Here is a 13,212-nt window from a genome sequence, read left to right on the forward strand (position 1 = left end):
CTTGGTGACATGGACATAGACAAGCTTGAGAGAGTCCAAAGAAGAGCCACCCATATGATCAGAGTCTTAAAAGGCAAGCCATATGAGGAAAGGCTGAGAGATCTGGAACTCTTCAACCTGAAAAAAGAAGGCTGACGGGGGACCTGCTAGCAGCCTACCCTGTACTAGGGGAGTACATCAAGTGCCCCATGAGCAACTGTTTACCAGGGCACATCCAAAGGGAAAACCAGGAGTAATGGCCACAAACTTCTGGAAGATTGATTCAGGGTCAACATTAAGAGAAACTTCTTCATGGTTAGGGTGTCCAGACTGTGGAATAAGTTCCCTCCAGAGGTGGTGCAATCACCTACCCTGGAAATCTTCAAGAAGAGACCAGACAGTTGCCTTGTTGGGGTCACCTGACCCCCATTTATCTTTCCTGCTTGATGCAGGGAGTTGAACCCAATGATCTTCCAAGGTCCCTTGCAGCCTTACAATCCATGAATCTATACGTAGAAACCTGCAACCCTTAATCCGTAGTGTTTTACACCAGAGTAAATTTGAGCCTGAGTAAATACATGTGCAGATGTACCTGCTAAGATGGGTTTTAACAGCAACCCTGCACTACCTGAATGGCAGTTAGAGAGAGGATAGGGCTAAACTGTTCTCAGTGGTGACATGGCAGAACAAGAAGGAATGGAATGGTCTCAAATTACAGCAAGGGAAGTTTAGATTGGATATTAGGGAAAATGTTCTCACTAGGAAAGTAGTAAAGCACTGGAACAGATTAGCAAGAGGGGTTGTAGAATCTCCATGCTTGGAGGTTTTCAAGCTAGACAAAGCCTTGGCTGGGATGATGTAGTGGGGATGGTCCCACTTTGAGCAGGGGGTTGGACTTGACCTCATGAGGTCCCTTCCAACCTTAATTATGTATGATTCTATGATTCTGATATTCTACATTGTACCTGGGGAGGTGTTTTCAGAAGATTTGGCTGTTTTAAGTTATCATATGTATGTTTGCATGGTGATCATGATCAGATTTTAACTTGATGATACAGTATTCACAGTCTGGAGAGCCAAATTCTATTCTCTGTTATACCCACATAAATCTGGAATAACACAGATGACATCAGTTATTCTGGATATACAACAGCATAAATCAGGGGTGTCCAACCTTTTTGAATTTAGGGCTGGATCATGAACTTTTTATCACCCAGTGGGCTGGCGAGCCATATTCAAAGACCTCACAGGAAGTGTTATCACATCAGGAAGTGATGTCACATGACCTTTGACACCAATGAAGTCGCAAGAAGTGGCAATGAAATGGGTCTAACCAGTTCAATACTCTCCCTCTATAACATCCACCTCTGCCACTGTTCGGGACAGGATACTGAGCTAGATGGACCATTGGGCTGACACTTTTTATGCTGTCATGTTCTTTGGCTGAACTTCCAAACTATGGCAGAGGGGGTAGATAGGCATGTTACAAAGTTGCCATAAAAGGTTTGGAGCCCTCTAAATTCCATTCATTTTAATGGAAATTGGCCTTTTGATTCAGCTTTGAAGGTGCCAAACAAGTAAGTCAAAATGAATTTAGTTCAGTGGCTATGATTCTGCTTTCTCATACAGAGGCAATGACTCTCACAAAAAGTATGGCATATTTTAGTAGGATAAAAACATTTTGAAGGCTACACAGAAAGCAGTAAGCAGTCTCTACTCACATGAACTTACCAAGTATCAACCACCTGCTACTTGGGTTCCTGGCAGGTACAGACACAAGTTTATTAGCACGTTGTTCCAGAGTGAGTCTCTGTGCGATAGCCTATATCAGGTCTCAGATCTCGGGAGCCTGACCCCTCCCCAGCCACAGGCTCGTCACGTTATACCAGTCTGCTGGCTGGTGCAGACCTGGCCAGGCTCCTGCAATCCCCAGCAGTATGTGGGAAGCCACTTTTCCTGGCTGGTGCTGACCCGGCTGGGTCCATCCCATCCAGAGCTCCCACAAGCTGCGGGGACAGGAGGAGCCCGGCCGGGTATGCACTGGCAAGTAGAAGTGGTGGTGGAGCTGTGTGCTGCTTGGGATGGGACAAGCCCGGCTGGAGCAGCAAGGGCTGAGCTGCATTTTCCCCCTACCTGCGCTGCTCAGTCCCAAATGGCGTATGGCTCCACTGCTGCTTCTTCTGGCTCGTGCCAACCCAGCCAAACTCCTCCCATCCCCAGCAACACGTGGGAATCTGGCTTCAGCTGCATGCTGCTCCGGATGGGACAGACCCACCGAGGTCAGCACCAGCCAGCAGAAGTGGTAGCGGGGCCATGTGCCACTCAGGACTGACCAACGCAGATAGGGGGAAAGTGCAGCTGAGCCCCTGCTGCTCTGGCTGGGCTCATCCCATCCCAAGTGGCACACAGCTACTCCTCTTCCCATACGCACCACATCGGCAATGTCAAGCTGACGCGGTGCATGTGGGAACTTTGTCCCTTCCCCAGCCCTTCAGCAGCCATCAGGAATCTGCTGAGGGAGGGACAGGGGTGAGAATGAAAGTAACCAGTGTTTACTTTCATTTCCCATCACAGCACCTCGGGCCTCAGAAAATGGCTTGGCGGGCCACATGTTAGACAAGCCTGGTATAAATTAAAACAAAATGTGTTTCTTGGTAATTAGAGCCTGACTATCCTCAGATATAATCCTATCACTTTCAATAGAATTAGTTTGAATTTATCTTTAAATGTAAAAGAGATCCTGTTCAGGTCCATGAGCCTGATTCTCCTTAAAGTTTCTCTAGAATAAGTTACCAGTTAGACCACTAAGTCAGTGGAACTATTCCACATTCATGCTAGTCTTATTCCTTATGAGGTTAACCTAAATAAGGTGCAAGTGTATAGATTGTTCTCTCAAAGATCCTGTGTCTTTCCAATAGAACTAATTTCATATGTGAGCAGTACTTTTGTTTGTTTTTGTGCTCCTTAACAATATTTAAGCAGACTTCTTATATCTTTATTCATTACAGAATCTCTACTTCTAAAACATTGATGCATTGTTGCCTGCAGACACATGATGTTTCTAGTCTTGAGTATCAGCTATGCAAAGTAAAGTCTGGTGTGTCTGTCACTACCTACACATACACAGATTTTCATGATAAAACCTGGTAGCTGCTCTACAGGGCTTTAAAATCTCTTCTTAAATCAGGGTGTCTTTTCAGTGTAATTATAGATGTGCCCCTCCCACTTCCTGCAATTACTAAGCCTGTGATGTTTGTCACATATAGCAAGTAAAAGCCTGAAAAACACTAGGGCCAAGATTCAGTGTCCTTCTTCTCTAAGTAATATTTCTGTTTTAAAAACTAGGTGTTTATATGCATTTTTCATATAGCAACTCTTGCCTTAGCAGATAAGCAATGGTGATAAATAAAAATGGAGACATTAATAAATAGGCAACAAGGTGCTGTTTTGTAAAAATCTGTTTAAATAAATGTTAACACAAAGTAGGTTACACGAAGAAACCATCTCTATACTTATTAATGATGTAAACCAAATCGGATTAGTTGTGCATTTTCCAAAGATTCCAAATCTTTGCTAGTAGTCCCAACTTTATGCCACAAAAATAAAGACAGCACTGTGATTCCAAGGTCAGTGAAGGCCCTCTGCTGTGTAAACCTGGGGTGCAGACAGATGTGCAGGCCCCTGCTCTAACTCACGGCAGTTTACATAAAGCACCATGAGTTAGTGCTCCTGCCACCCTCCCAACAGATGTTTGCTTATTGGATTGGGGGTGGGGGGATCATGCATGCCTGCAGGAGCCCAAGGAGCCAGCTTGCAGCTATTGAGCCACCCCCTCCCCTAGCCCTGCCCCCCTGCTCTCTCAGGTCCAGGGCTGTCAACAAGAAAGGAGAAGAGAGGGGGAACAAGCTGCCAACTGGGGTTTGCCTGGCCTGAGCTGGAGGGAGAGCAGTTGGGAGGGGCCCTGAGGTGGGGGTCTCCAATCCACCTGCCCCTGCTCCAGCTCAGGCCAGGCAAATCCCAGCTGGCAGCTCACTCCCTCTTTTTCCTTCCCTTTTCCCTCTCCCTTCCTGCTGACAGCCCCAGGGACAGGGCTGGGCTGCATCAGCCCAGCCCCAATCACATGACATATAAGTTCCTTAAGGCGCTGTAAAGTGGAGCACCTTCATCTGATCCCTCTTTGAGTGTTAATTTGTCACACAGTCAGACACTTGAAAAGCACTCTGCAGCCATGCACGTGTCAGGTAGAGCTTTCAGTTGATCACACAAAAAACATAACTCTTGTCTGTGTCCCTGGCTGTTGTCTTGCCAGTTCTGTCCTGGAACCTGACAACATGAGCATGCCTTCTGATAGGGGGTAAAAGAGAGTGACAACCTGGCAGCCAATCAAAAATGTTTAGATGGCCATTTCCTATATAGAAGACAAACAAAAAACAAAACAACCCTCCCCCCCCAAAAATGTTCTTAAATTTTCTGCTTTTTTGTGAAAACCTGATGTCCAAGTTTGTCATCCACTCAGCAGCTTGTGTTGAGATAGAATGAATCATGGGTATTCCTCCAGAAAAGGATTTTAGGGAGCCATGGAAGGTTTTTTAATGAGAATCAGCATGTCACATTCCACACTGTATTCTAGTTTTTCACTGTTTACGCTGTGAAGAATTGCGTTGCATAATATCACAGTGTGATATGATTTAATACAGCTTAAATATCACAAATGGGACTTCATTTTTGAAACACTGCAGCCAATAAACTGACTTGCTAATTATTCAGATAGTGCATGTTTCATTACCGTTGTTGCAAATTTCAGCAAGACAAACGCTTACCAGGAAGTAAAGATTGTCTTGATGTGTGACAAATCAGCCCTACCAACCTCAATCTTTTGAGTGAGTAAAACAAAACAAAACAAAACAGTCCTTTGCATATGCAAAATATATGGGCAAGATACTTAAAGTATTACAGACCCCTATCATTTCTCTTTTCTCCTTTGCAGAAGCTGAGGTGGTGTGAACAGGGGAAAAGGAGAGGGGGTTTTGGCAAGACACCCAGGGCTCTTCTCCCCATTGGTTTTACTAAGGAGCTGCCTAATTAGTTCCACAATAAAGTCTCAACATTTACACATGCAGCCCTATTAGCCCTCAGGAAACTAATTTAACTCCACTGCAGGTTAGTACTTGTAAATACAAATACTATCCTGCAGTGGTGTTCTTTAATGCACAGCAATACACTTACAGGGCTGGCTGGGGCACAAGGGTGCTTCATTTTAAGGCTGCCTGGTGAATAGCCCCACACTGGAGCAACCTCGTGCCCCAGCCAGCCCCTCTGCAGCACATTGAGCTGAGTCAGAGCAGCCCCAAGCTAGCAGACTGACCCCCACAGGTCCCCTGTCAGCTGGGGCTGCTCTGATCCAGCTCAATGTGCTGTAGTCCTTGGCATATGTGAAGACATGACACCCAGGAGCAATAAACTCTGGCACAATATGCACTGGAGTGTATTGCTTTATGTTAATTTCACATGTACATGAACCCATTATGGTTTATTGTTTGTGTGTCTGTTTCCTTAACCACTACCTGGAAATCAGCTGTCTTTCTGGCCAGAATAGCTAAAAATGGAATGTAGTTCATGCTGTCTGCTGTCAGTCCTTTTTCCAATGAAGACCAAAGACCACAGTATCTTTTGCCCTCCAGGAAGAATAAGTACTGCAGTATAGAATGCTAGAGTCTTGAGGAGTGCAAAATGCATCACTATCTATCTATTCTTCTTCCATGAACACATGGGTAAGTGTCCCCTTTGCAAGATGTACTTACACAGCATGTCATGGCCTCAGTGACATTTTCTAATAAGATGTGTCCCTTTCCTAATGGGTGTCACAGCCTGCTTTACTAAGTACCATCTCCAGGCATTATTTGGAAAAATGGAATTGATTCATTTCCATGCTCGTGAAGTTGAGGAGCAGATACCATTGTTTAAGCGTGACAGCATTGACTTGATATATGTAAGCAACGTGCAGATATTTTCCTAAAGCTCTCCTACACTTTTTCCTAAAGCTCTCCTGCATTCCCAAAATGCAATATTGTTCCCTTGCACTCTTAGTCTGTTCCTAAGTAGAAAAGCCAACTGCACCAAATCACACAACAGTTTTGTGATAGTGACAGAAAAGAGCAGGGAGTAGGCTGAGGCTGCCAAACTTATTTCCGTTGCTATTTGGACATAAAGTTACTCCCATTCTCTAGCTGTGGAAGGTAAATTAAATGGTCTACTATGGCACATAGCCCAGTGTACCTTGTTTTAATGTGATTTACAGAAATGAAGTATTAATATTAATTAGAGGATGGAAATGTGTTTTTTCTCTTTACCACTAGGCAGATGAAGAGCTAAAACTTAAGGAATGTGATTATTGGTTTATTTAATTCCAATTTTACAGTGAATGTATGGGCTCTACTTAATGTTAATTGAATGGTCAGTGAAAGAAGTGAATTTATTTTCATTGTACATTACTTGTGATCATACTACAAGCTCTTCTCAGTTTGATCAAGATGAGACTATTGTTGAGAAAGGATTGTAGTCTCTGTCCAATTTTGGTCTATTGCTGATCGGAGATGTTTCCATATGTAACTTGATTACAATAGAACCCTCTAGGAGTAAAATCTTTTTTTTTTATTCCTCCCATGAAACAGAATTTGATTGGCACTTTCCATTGAAATAGTTCAGGATGTTTGTTCATCCATCTTCAGCATGACCATTGTTTCACTATATCCAAGTTCAATTTACAATGATTTATATTCAGACTTTCATTGCTACTATAGTTGGCCTTGTTAGCTGAACAGCACACAAGAGCCTGGGTTAAAAACCTTGACATTTTAGATCAAGGCAGCACAAGAACTGTACTTTTCTGCTTGACTCAACTGAGATTTGCTCTTAGAGATACAAAGGAAGCTAACAGAAGACTGTTTATTAAAGCCCCTTAGGCTCAAAACTGGAAATGGCTGCTGGTATAATGAGGATTTGGGGGAGTTTGGGCTGAGGTTAATGATAGTGCTTACAGATGATCGACTTGTCAGTCAGACAAGAGAAGTAGAAATCTCAGGAGCCATAGGTTAACCCAACCAGCCCTATTTCCCAAATGTATATTATAATCAGTGAAAGCTGTTTTTATTCTGGTAGCAAAAAAAGCATCTGAAACCATTCTGTGTTATTCTTTGTGCTCTTGTAACTGGAATAGAGCCTTAAAGATTTGTTTTTAATTTGCAAGGGTAGATCAATCTGAGGCTGGAACCTTTTAAACATGGCTTCTTCCATAAGCACATTCTCATAGTTCATCTATAAAAGTGTGGATTAGTAATGATATTAACACTGAATCTCACCATTGCTATATTATGGACAAACAGGAAAGAACAGCAACATTATTTGGCAGGAAGATTAATTGCAAAATGCTCTCCATTAAATAATTGATTAGATTAGACTATTACTGTTTCTTTATTCATTGTTTTGAAAACAGCATGTAATAGGAACACTTTAAGAAAAAACGGAAATGTTTGAGATACTTAGATTTCAAACCAACTGCAGACTGTTTATTTTTCTTCTGTGGAGTTTTTTGAAGGATTGTTATTATTTTAGTTATGTAAGAGAATACTAACACCTGTGCAAGTATGTGCAATTGACACAGAAGTGACTTGAGCTGTTGTGTACTTTCATAATAGTTGTATCTGGCTCTTGGGAGAAAGTACAGATGGTCATTTAAGCAGTAAAAATAGGTGAAAATAATTTGTATAATGCTTATCAGAATTTAAAAAAGCATAAACAAGCCACATCGACAGAGCATCTTCAAATTCCAACGTATAGTCATAAATTGAGACTGTCAAAATTGGCAGATCCTCAGAACAGCCTTTCTTTTATTTTGTTCTAACCGTTTCCGCTGTCCATGCAATTCATTATGCATTGGGTTTTATTTCAAAACAAATGCTTCAGTGCTCTTTAAAAAATAAAAATCAATTCCAGCAGCCTAGCACTTAGAAACTGTATAATGACAAATGAGCATGTGTATGCATGATGATGGGGGAAAAGATACTTAGGAAGCACACTTCAGTTCCAAACTTCCAAAGCATTGATATAATAAACAGTGACTAAAATCCAATTTTAAAGCTTAGGATAAGCAGTTTGATAGCAACTGCTTGTTTCTTTTTTCAGATCATTGGTATTCATTTAACACTGCTGCAACTGAAGTAAGACCTAATTTTTATAAATACCATGAGTCCAATTTTGCAAATTGCTGAATATCTTTAAATCTCACTAGCTAAAAAGGTACCCAGGACCTTCCCAAAGTGGTACCAATTTTTTTTCCTTTGTTAGTGTTTAGTGTCATATGGACTTGAAATGCTTTTCAGGCTTTATTCTGCTGACAGCCATTGCCAGGACTGTTATTGAGACTAGTGCACTTGTTGACTTCAGAATATTTGTTCGGCTAAGATCTCTCAGGGGAAGCCATTTAAGCCTGTAAGTGACGAAAGGATGTTTACAAGGAAAGATGACGGTTTAGTTAAACTAATAAACATACAGGCATTGTACATTTTGGAATTAGTTGCATAACCCAGTCAAATTTAAGCAAGCAAGAATTTATAATTATATTACCTTTGCATCTCAGAGCTAGATAACATGCCATTGCTTGAAGATGTCGTTACAATATCAAAAGACATATAATTGGTCAGGTTGGAGTCTTCGCTAACACCATGTCACATTAAAGCTAAGCCCCAATGAATTAAAAGATCATCCTTGCAAAAGGGGATCTCTGCTTTATTTATCTTGTATTTTAAAGTGATAGTGGTTGAGCTGATCAAACAGACTTTCTGTGGCAGTAAGAAATCTATTAGGAACCTGGATTTTCAGGTGGTCCTCATTTCTTTAAAAAAAAATTCTCTCTTCTTCTTGTACTTATGGGGATTGGTTGCCACTGGCAAAGAATGTACGAATAAAAACTGATTTTAAATGAAATCATGTTACCATGTCATAGCTGTGAAATGAACTGGTGATTTTGTTTAGGCTGTCCCAGCCTGAAATCTCACTCCCAGATATGGAATTAATTAGCATCCTCCTTGGGACACTGAGCCAAGAAGCAAAGTACTGAAAGGGACATGGGGCATGTCTACACAAGACATGTTAATGCATATTAGCCTAATTTAATGCACATTGCAGGTATGTGTCTACATGTGCATGCCCTTAATGTGCATTAAAAATGCCAAAATTAGGGTAATCATACCTAAATTTGATACCTGAAAATGCAGGTATCAAATTTAGGTGCAATTAGATCAAATGCATTAGCACATGTGTATGTGAGAGCCAGCACTAACTTTAGTGCTGGGTATGCCCAGCCACTAGGGGCACATGGCAGGGCTGCAGGGACTTGGCACTAACTTTAGTGCCAAGTCTCTGCACATATAGACACCTGCCAAAAATCAATGAATGTGCATTAATACACACTAAATTTAGTTGCACTTAAATGCACGTGTACATGTGCCCATAGAAACTGAACCAAATTTCAAACCTAAGAGTTAACCCCTCATGAGTAGGTTTGAGGCATGCTGGTAGAGTACAGTATGATAGGATTGTACTACTATTGCTAATGTTGTCCCTGTTATATAAGTAACTGGATGGATCCAGTGTTCAGGGCTGGCAGACTGGCTTCTCTGTCTCATTATCTTTGGATTCTTTTATGTTTAAATTAAAAATAGAGTGGTGAAAAAGAATTTAAAAACTGCTACATTGAGGTTTTTAGTTCTTTTTTCCCCTGTGGTAGTCACTGACTATTTAAGAGTTGCCTTTATTTTTCTGTTATGCAGAAGTATAGCTGATATTACTATGTAGCATTAACTTTATGCAAGGCAAAAGTGCATGAGGCATTTTACATGTCTTTGTCATCCCAGTGTAACACAACTGTAGTCAGTCCAGTTCTGTCAGTCTACAGTGGTGTAACTCAGAGTGACACCAAAGCCGCAATCCGTGCCCTTAAATATCGTATAGCTAACTGTCTTCTTTGGCTGTATGAATGGAAAGTGAGAACAAAAGCTAAATTAATTAATTGGAGTAGTTTAGACCTCCTTGCTACCTCTAGGGTTATTTTTTGTTTCCTTTTGATTATCTTTTTGTTATTTTTTTCTGTTGCCAAGTCTGTTAAAGCTGCTTTAGATGGATAGGGTACCCTTTCTGGAGGTAATTTTGTAAGCAGAAACATGCAGAAGAGGGACAGGCCACTGTGAACCAGGTGAAGAAGGAGATTCCAGGCAAAGGGGACAGCCTGAATAAAGGTCCACAGAGGAGATCTTTTTCTCTAACTATAGTACTGCACCTTTTAAAATGTGTCCCATTTTCTTGTTTTTCAGGCATTTCTTGTTTAAGACATCTTCTGGAACTACCCCTCTGTTCAGTAGCTCTTCCCCGGGATATCCTTTGACCTCAGGAACAGTTTATACACCACCACCTAGACTGTTGCCTAGAAATACTTTCTCCAGAAATGCGTTCAAGCTGAAAAAGCCCTCCAAGTATTGTAGCTGGAAATGTGCTGCTTTATCAGCTATTGCTGCTGCAGTTCTGCTTGCCATCCTCCTAGCCTATTTCATAGGTAAGCCTATGTTTCATTGTATCCCACACAAGCTGGTAAGAAGCTCTGTTTCCTCCTAACAAATCATGTTGCATTTATCTGGGTCATATCAGCACATCAAAACTCAGCAGGTGCAAGGTTGTTATAATCCCTTTCACAATTCTGCTTGCTGAGGGGGGGAGGTTATAGTTCTTTTCCAAAATTCATAAGCACGTCAACATTTTAGGGCTTGATTCAACCATCAAACTTTAAAGCTAGAGTAACACATTTTCTTTGATTTTGATTGCTATAATGCCATACTGATTCACAGCCTTTGTTGTATAGTGTTACTGTAACTAAAAGGTATCCCTCACCGTTATCATATAGAAGATGAGCTACTTTTCTCACATATTCTGTACAGCAGAGGGGTTCTTGGAACCTGAATTCAAACAATGCCAATAACCCATCATACTAAAAGCAAAGCACAAATTCTGTTTACAAGCTAGTGGAGTATACGGTTGCTGTTGTTTGAAATGTCCAGGTTGCCATTAGTTGAAATAAGCCACAAAGGGCATGTCCCCAGAACAGAAATGTGTGTTTCCCCAGGGACAAATAGCTGTGGCACATATTTGTGCTGCTGCTAGTTATTCCTGGTCATACCCCTGAACATGTGCCCTGATGCACAGCAAATTGTTCTGCGTGGGCTAAGGGAGGCTGGGGCTAGCACCTGTGCTGGCCTCAACAGCCTTACCTGGGGTCCTGGGGGCTTCCTGAGGCTGCAGTGGTGGTGATCCAGATACATGGAGCCCAACCAGCAGCCAGAACATGGCTCAGGCTGGCCAGGCTCTGGTTTTAGGCAGTGCACACTGCAGCCATGTGCACCACCCTGCTTTTTTCTGCTACAGGGTTTTTAGATACTGGGATTTCCTGGTATCTAATTTTGCAAACAGAACCATGAATGCCACATGAGGCACCGCAAACCACATGTTCCCACTCATGGGGAGACGGTCACTGAGCGTGGCTAAGTAGTAGATGGCCAATTTCTTCTCTTGGCATCTTGTTCCATGCTCTACACAGATGTTTCTCAGGTATAATCAGCATACAAAAATACTTTTTTTTATTTTACTTTTATGTAATTGTTAATCATTATGTTGCTGACCAATAATATTACACCTCTGAGTGTAATCCTGACCTGATGTTTGAATACACTCCTTGTAGGTGTTCTCCTAGTTTTCTTTACTTCTGATTGTATTTGTCCCCTAATATAGTCTAGTGGTGATGTAGCTTGTATGTGTTAAAAAAGTACCTACAGATATTAGCCTGGTGCCTTATACATTAAAATACAATACTTACCCAGTTCCATATTAATGGCAGTATGCCCAAACTTGTAGCTTCTTGGCATTCTTGACATGTTTCTGCTATAGGCTGCAAACAGAGTAATTTTCAGATGCTTGGGAATAGAAGAATAAAGCCCTTTCAAAAGGAACTGGGAGTCTCTATCCTTGGGAAAATGTACTGAAGATACCTGCCATCTTGTCCAGTCTGGTGTATTGCAGCATGGTGCATTGAGGAGTGATCAGTGAAATTGTCTTGGAATTGGAGGCAAAAACCTCCATTTATAGAAATGGGTTAGCATCCAGGGAGAGGGTATCAATATTACCGACAAAGAAATCCACGTTGTCGCTCACGTTGAGAACTGACATAAGTAAATGGGGACCCTAAATTGAAGTGGTGGGTTTTAAAAAATACCACTTCAATTTTCGGCTGATTAAGCCCGCATATCATGCACGCACCCCACTGACTTACCTGCTTCTGCTGTGGGGACTGGAGGGCGAGCTGCCAGTGGGCAGAGTGATCCCTGGGCTATGGAGGATAGTTGGTGCTTTCGTCTGTGGCAACCACAGGCCCCTCTTTCCCCCCCGCCCACAGGTGGCAGCCGCCCGCAGGCATCCGGATCAGGTGGTCCCAGGGGTACCACAGCCGTGGAAGGAAGCACCAGGCCACCGCACAGCTCAGGCAAACAGGAGGCTCTAGGAGAGAAAAAAGAAAAAGATCAGGCTCACTGCTTTTCTTGGGTGGAGCTGCTTTCCCAGGCTGTCTGCAGGACTTCCTGCAGAGCCATGGAGCTGCACAGAGCCCTGTACTTTGCTCCTCAGCTGTAGGGAGCTTGCACTCCAAGTCATTTAAGGTGCATTACGCCAGTGAATTTCCTACAGCAGCTGGAATTAATGCACAGTGTGCCATCGAGACTTGCAAACACCGACACCATTAAAGCGATGCAAAAGCATTTAGCCTGCTTTAAAGTGTCATGCACTCATGCCTCTCATTTCATCTCAACACAACTACTAGTGAAGTGAATTAATACAGTTAATACTGTGTGTGTCAACCTATACAAACCAATCTAGACAAAAAGGGATTATGTGTCATACTAACTTGTTAAAAGTTAGAATTCCAGAGAGAAGTATATCTCTTTTGTCCACAGAATGATTTTTGGTCCTGGAAGGTGAGAGGTCTTCTAAAGTGGTTATTTCACAGTGCTGACTTCTCTTTAAGGCTAATGTGTAAAAGAATGAAGACTTGGCAAGTTACTTCTGCCCTGTTTATGGTTCAGCTCTGTCAGACCCTGGCTCCACAGTCTGTGAGAGTAAGTATAGGAGGATAGTTATGTT

At 42.1% G+C, this 13,212-nt stretch overlaps 1 protein-coding gene across 8 annotated transcripts in view; it reads left to right on the forward strand.

Moving 5' to 3' along the window:
* Positions 1 to 13,212, forward strand: part of TENM2 (teneurin transmembrane protein 2) — a 1,200,689-nt gene that overhangs the window by 934,131 nt on the left and 253,346 nt on the right. For all 8 annotated transcript variants that reach the window (XM_090064279.1, XM_090064280.1, XM_090064278.1 and 5 more), the window contains one exon: positions 10,347 to 10,585. In XM_090064279.1, coding sequence (XP_089920405.1) covers positions 10,347 to 10,585 — 239 coding nt within the window. The remainder of the gene's footprint in view (positions 1 to 10,346; positions 10,586 to 13,212) is intronic.

This window comes from Crocodylus siamensis, chromosome 10, assembly GCF_052110815.1.
Source record: "Crocodylus siamensis isolate JL-2025a chromosome 10, ASM5211081v1, whole genome shotgun sequence".
NCBI lineage: Eukaryota > Metazoa > Chordata > Crocodylia > Crocodylidae > Crocodylus > Crocodylus siamensis.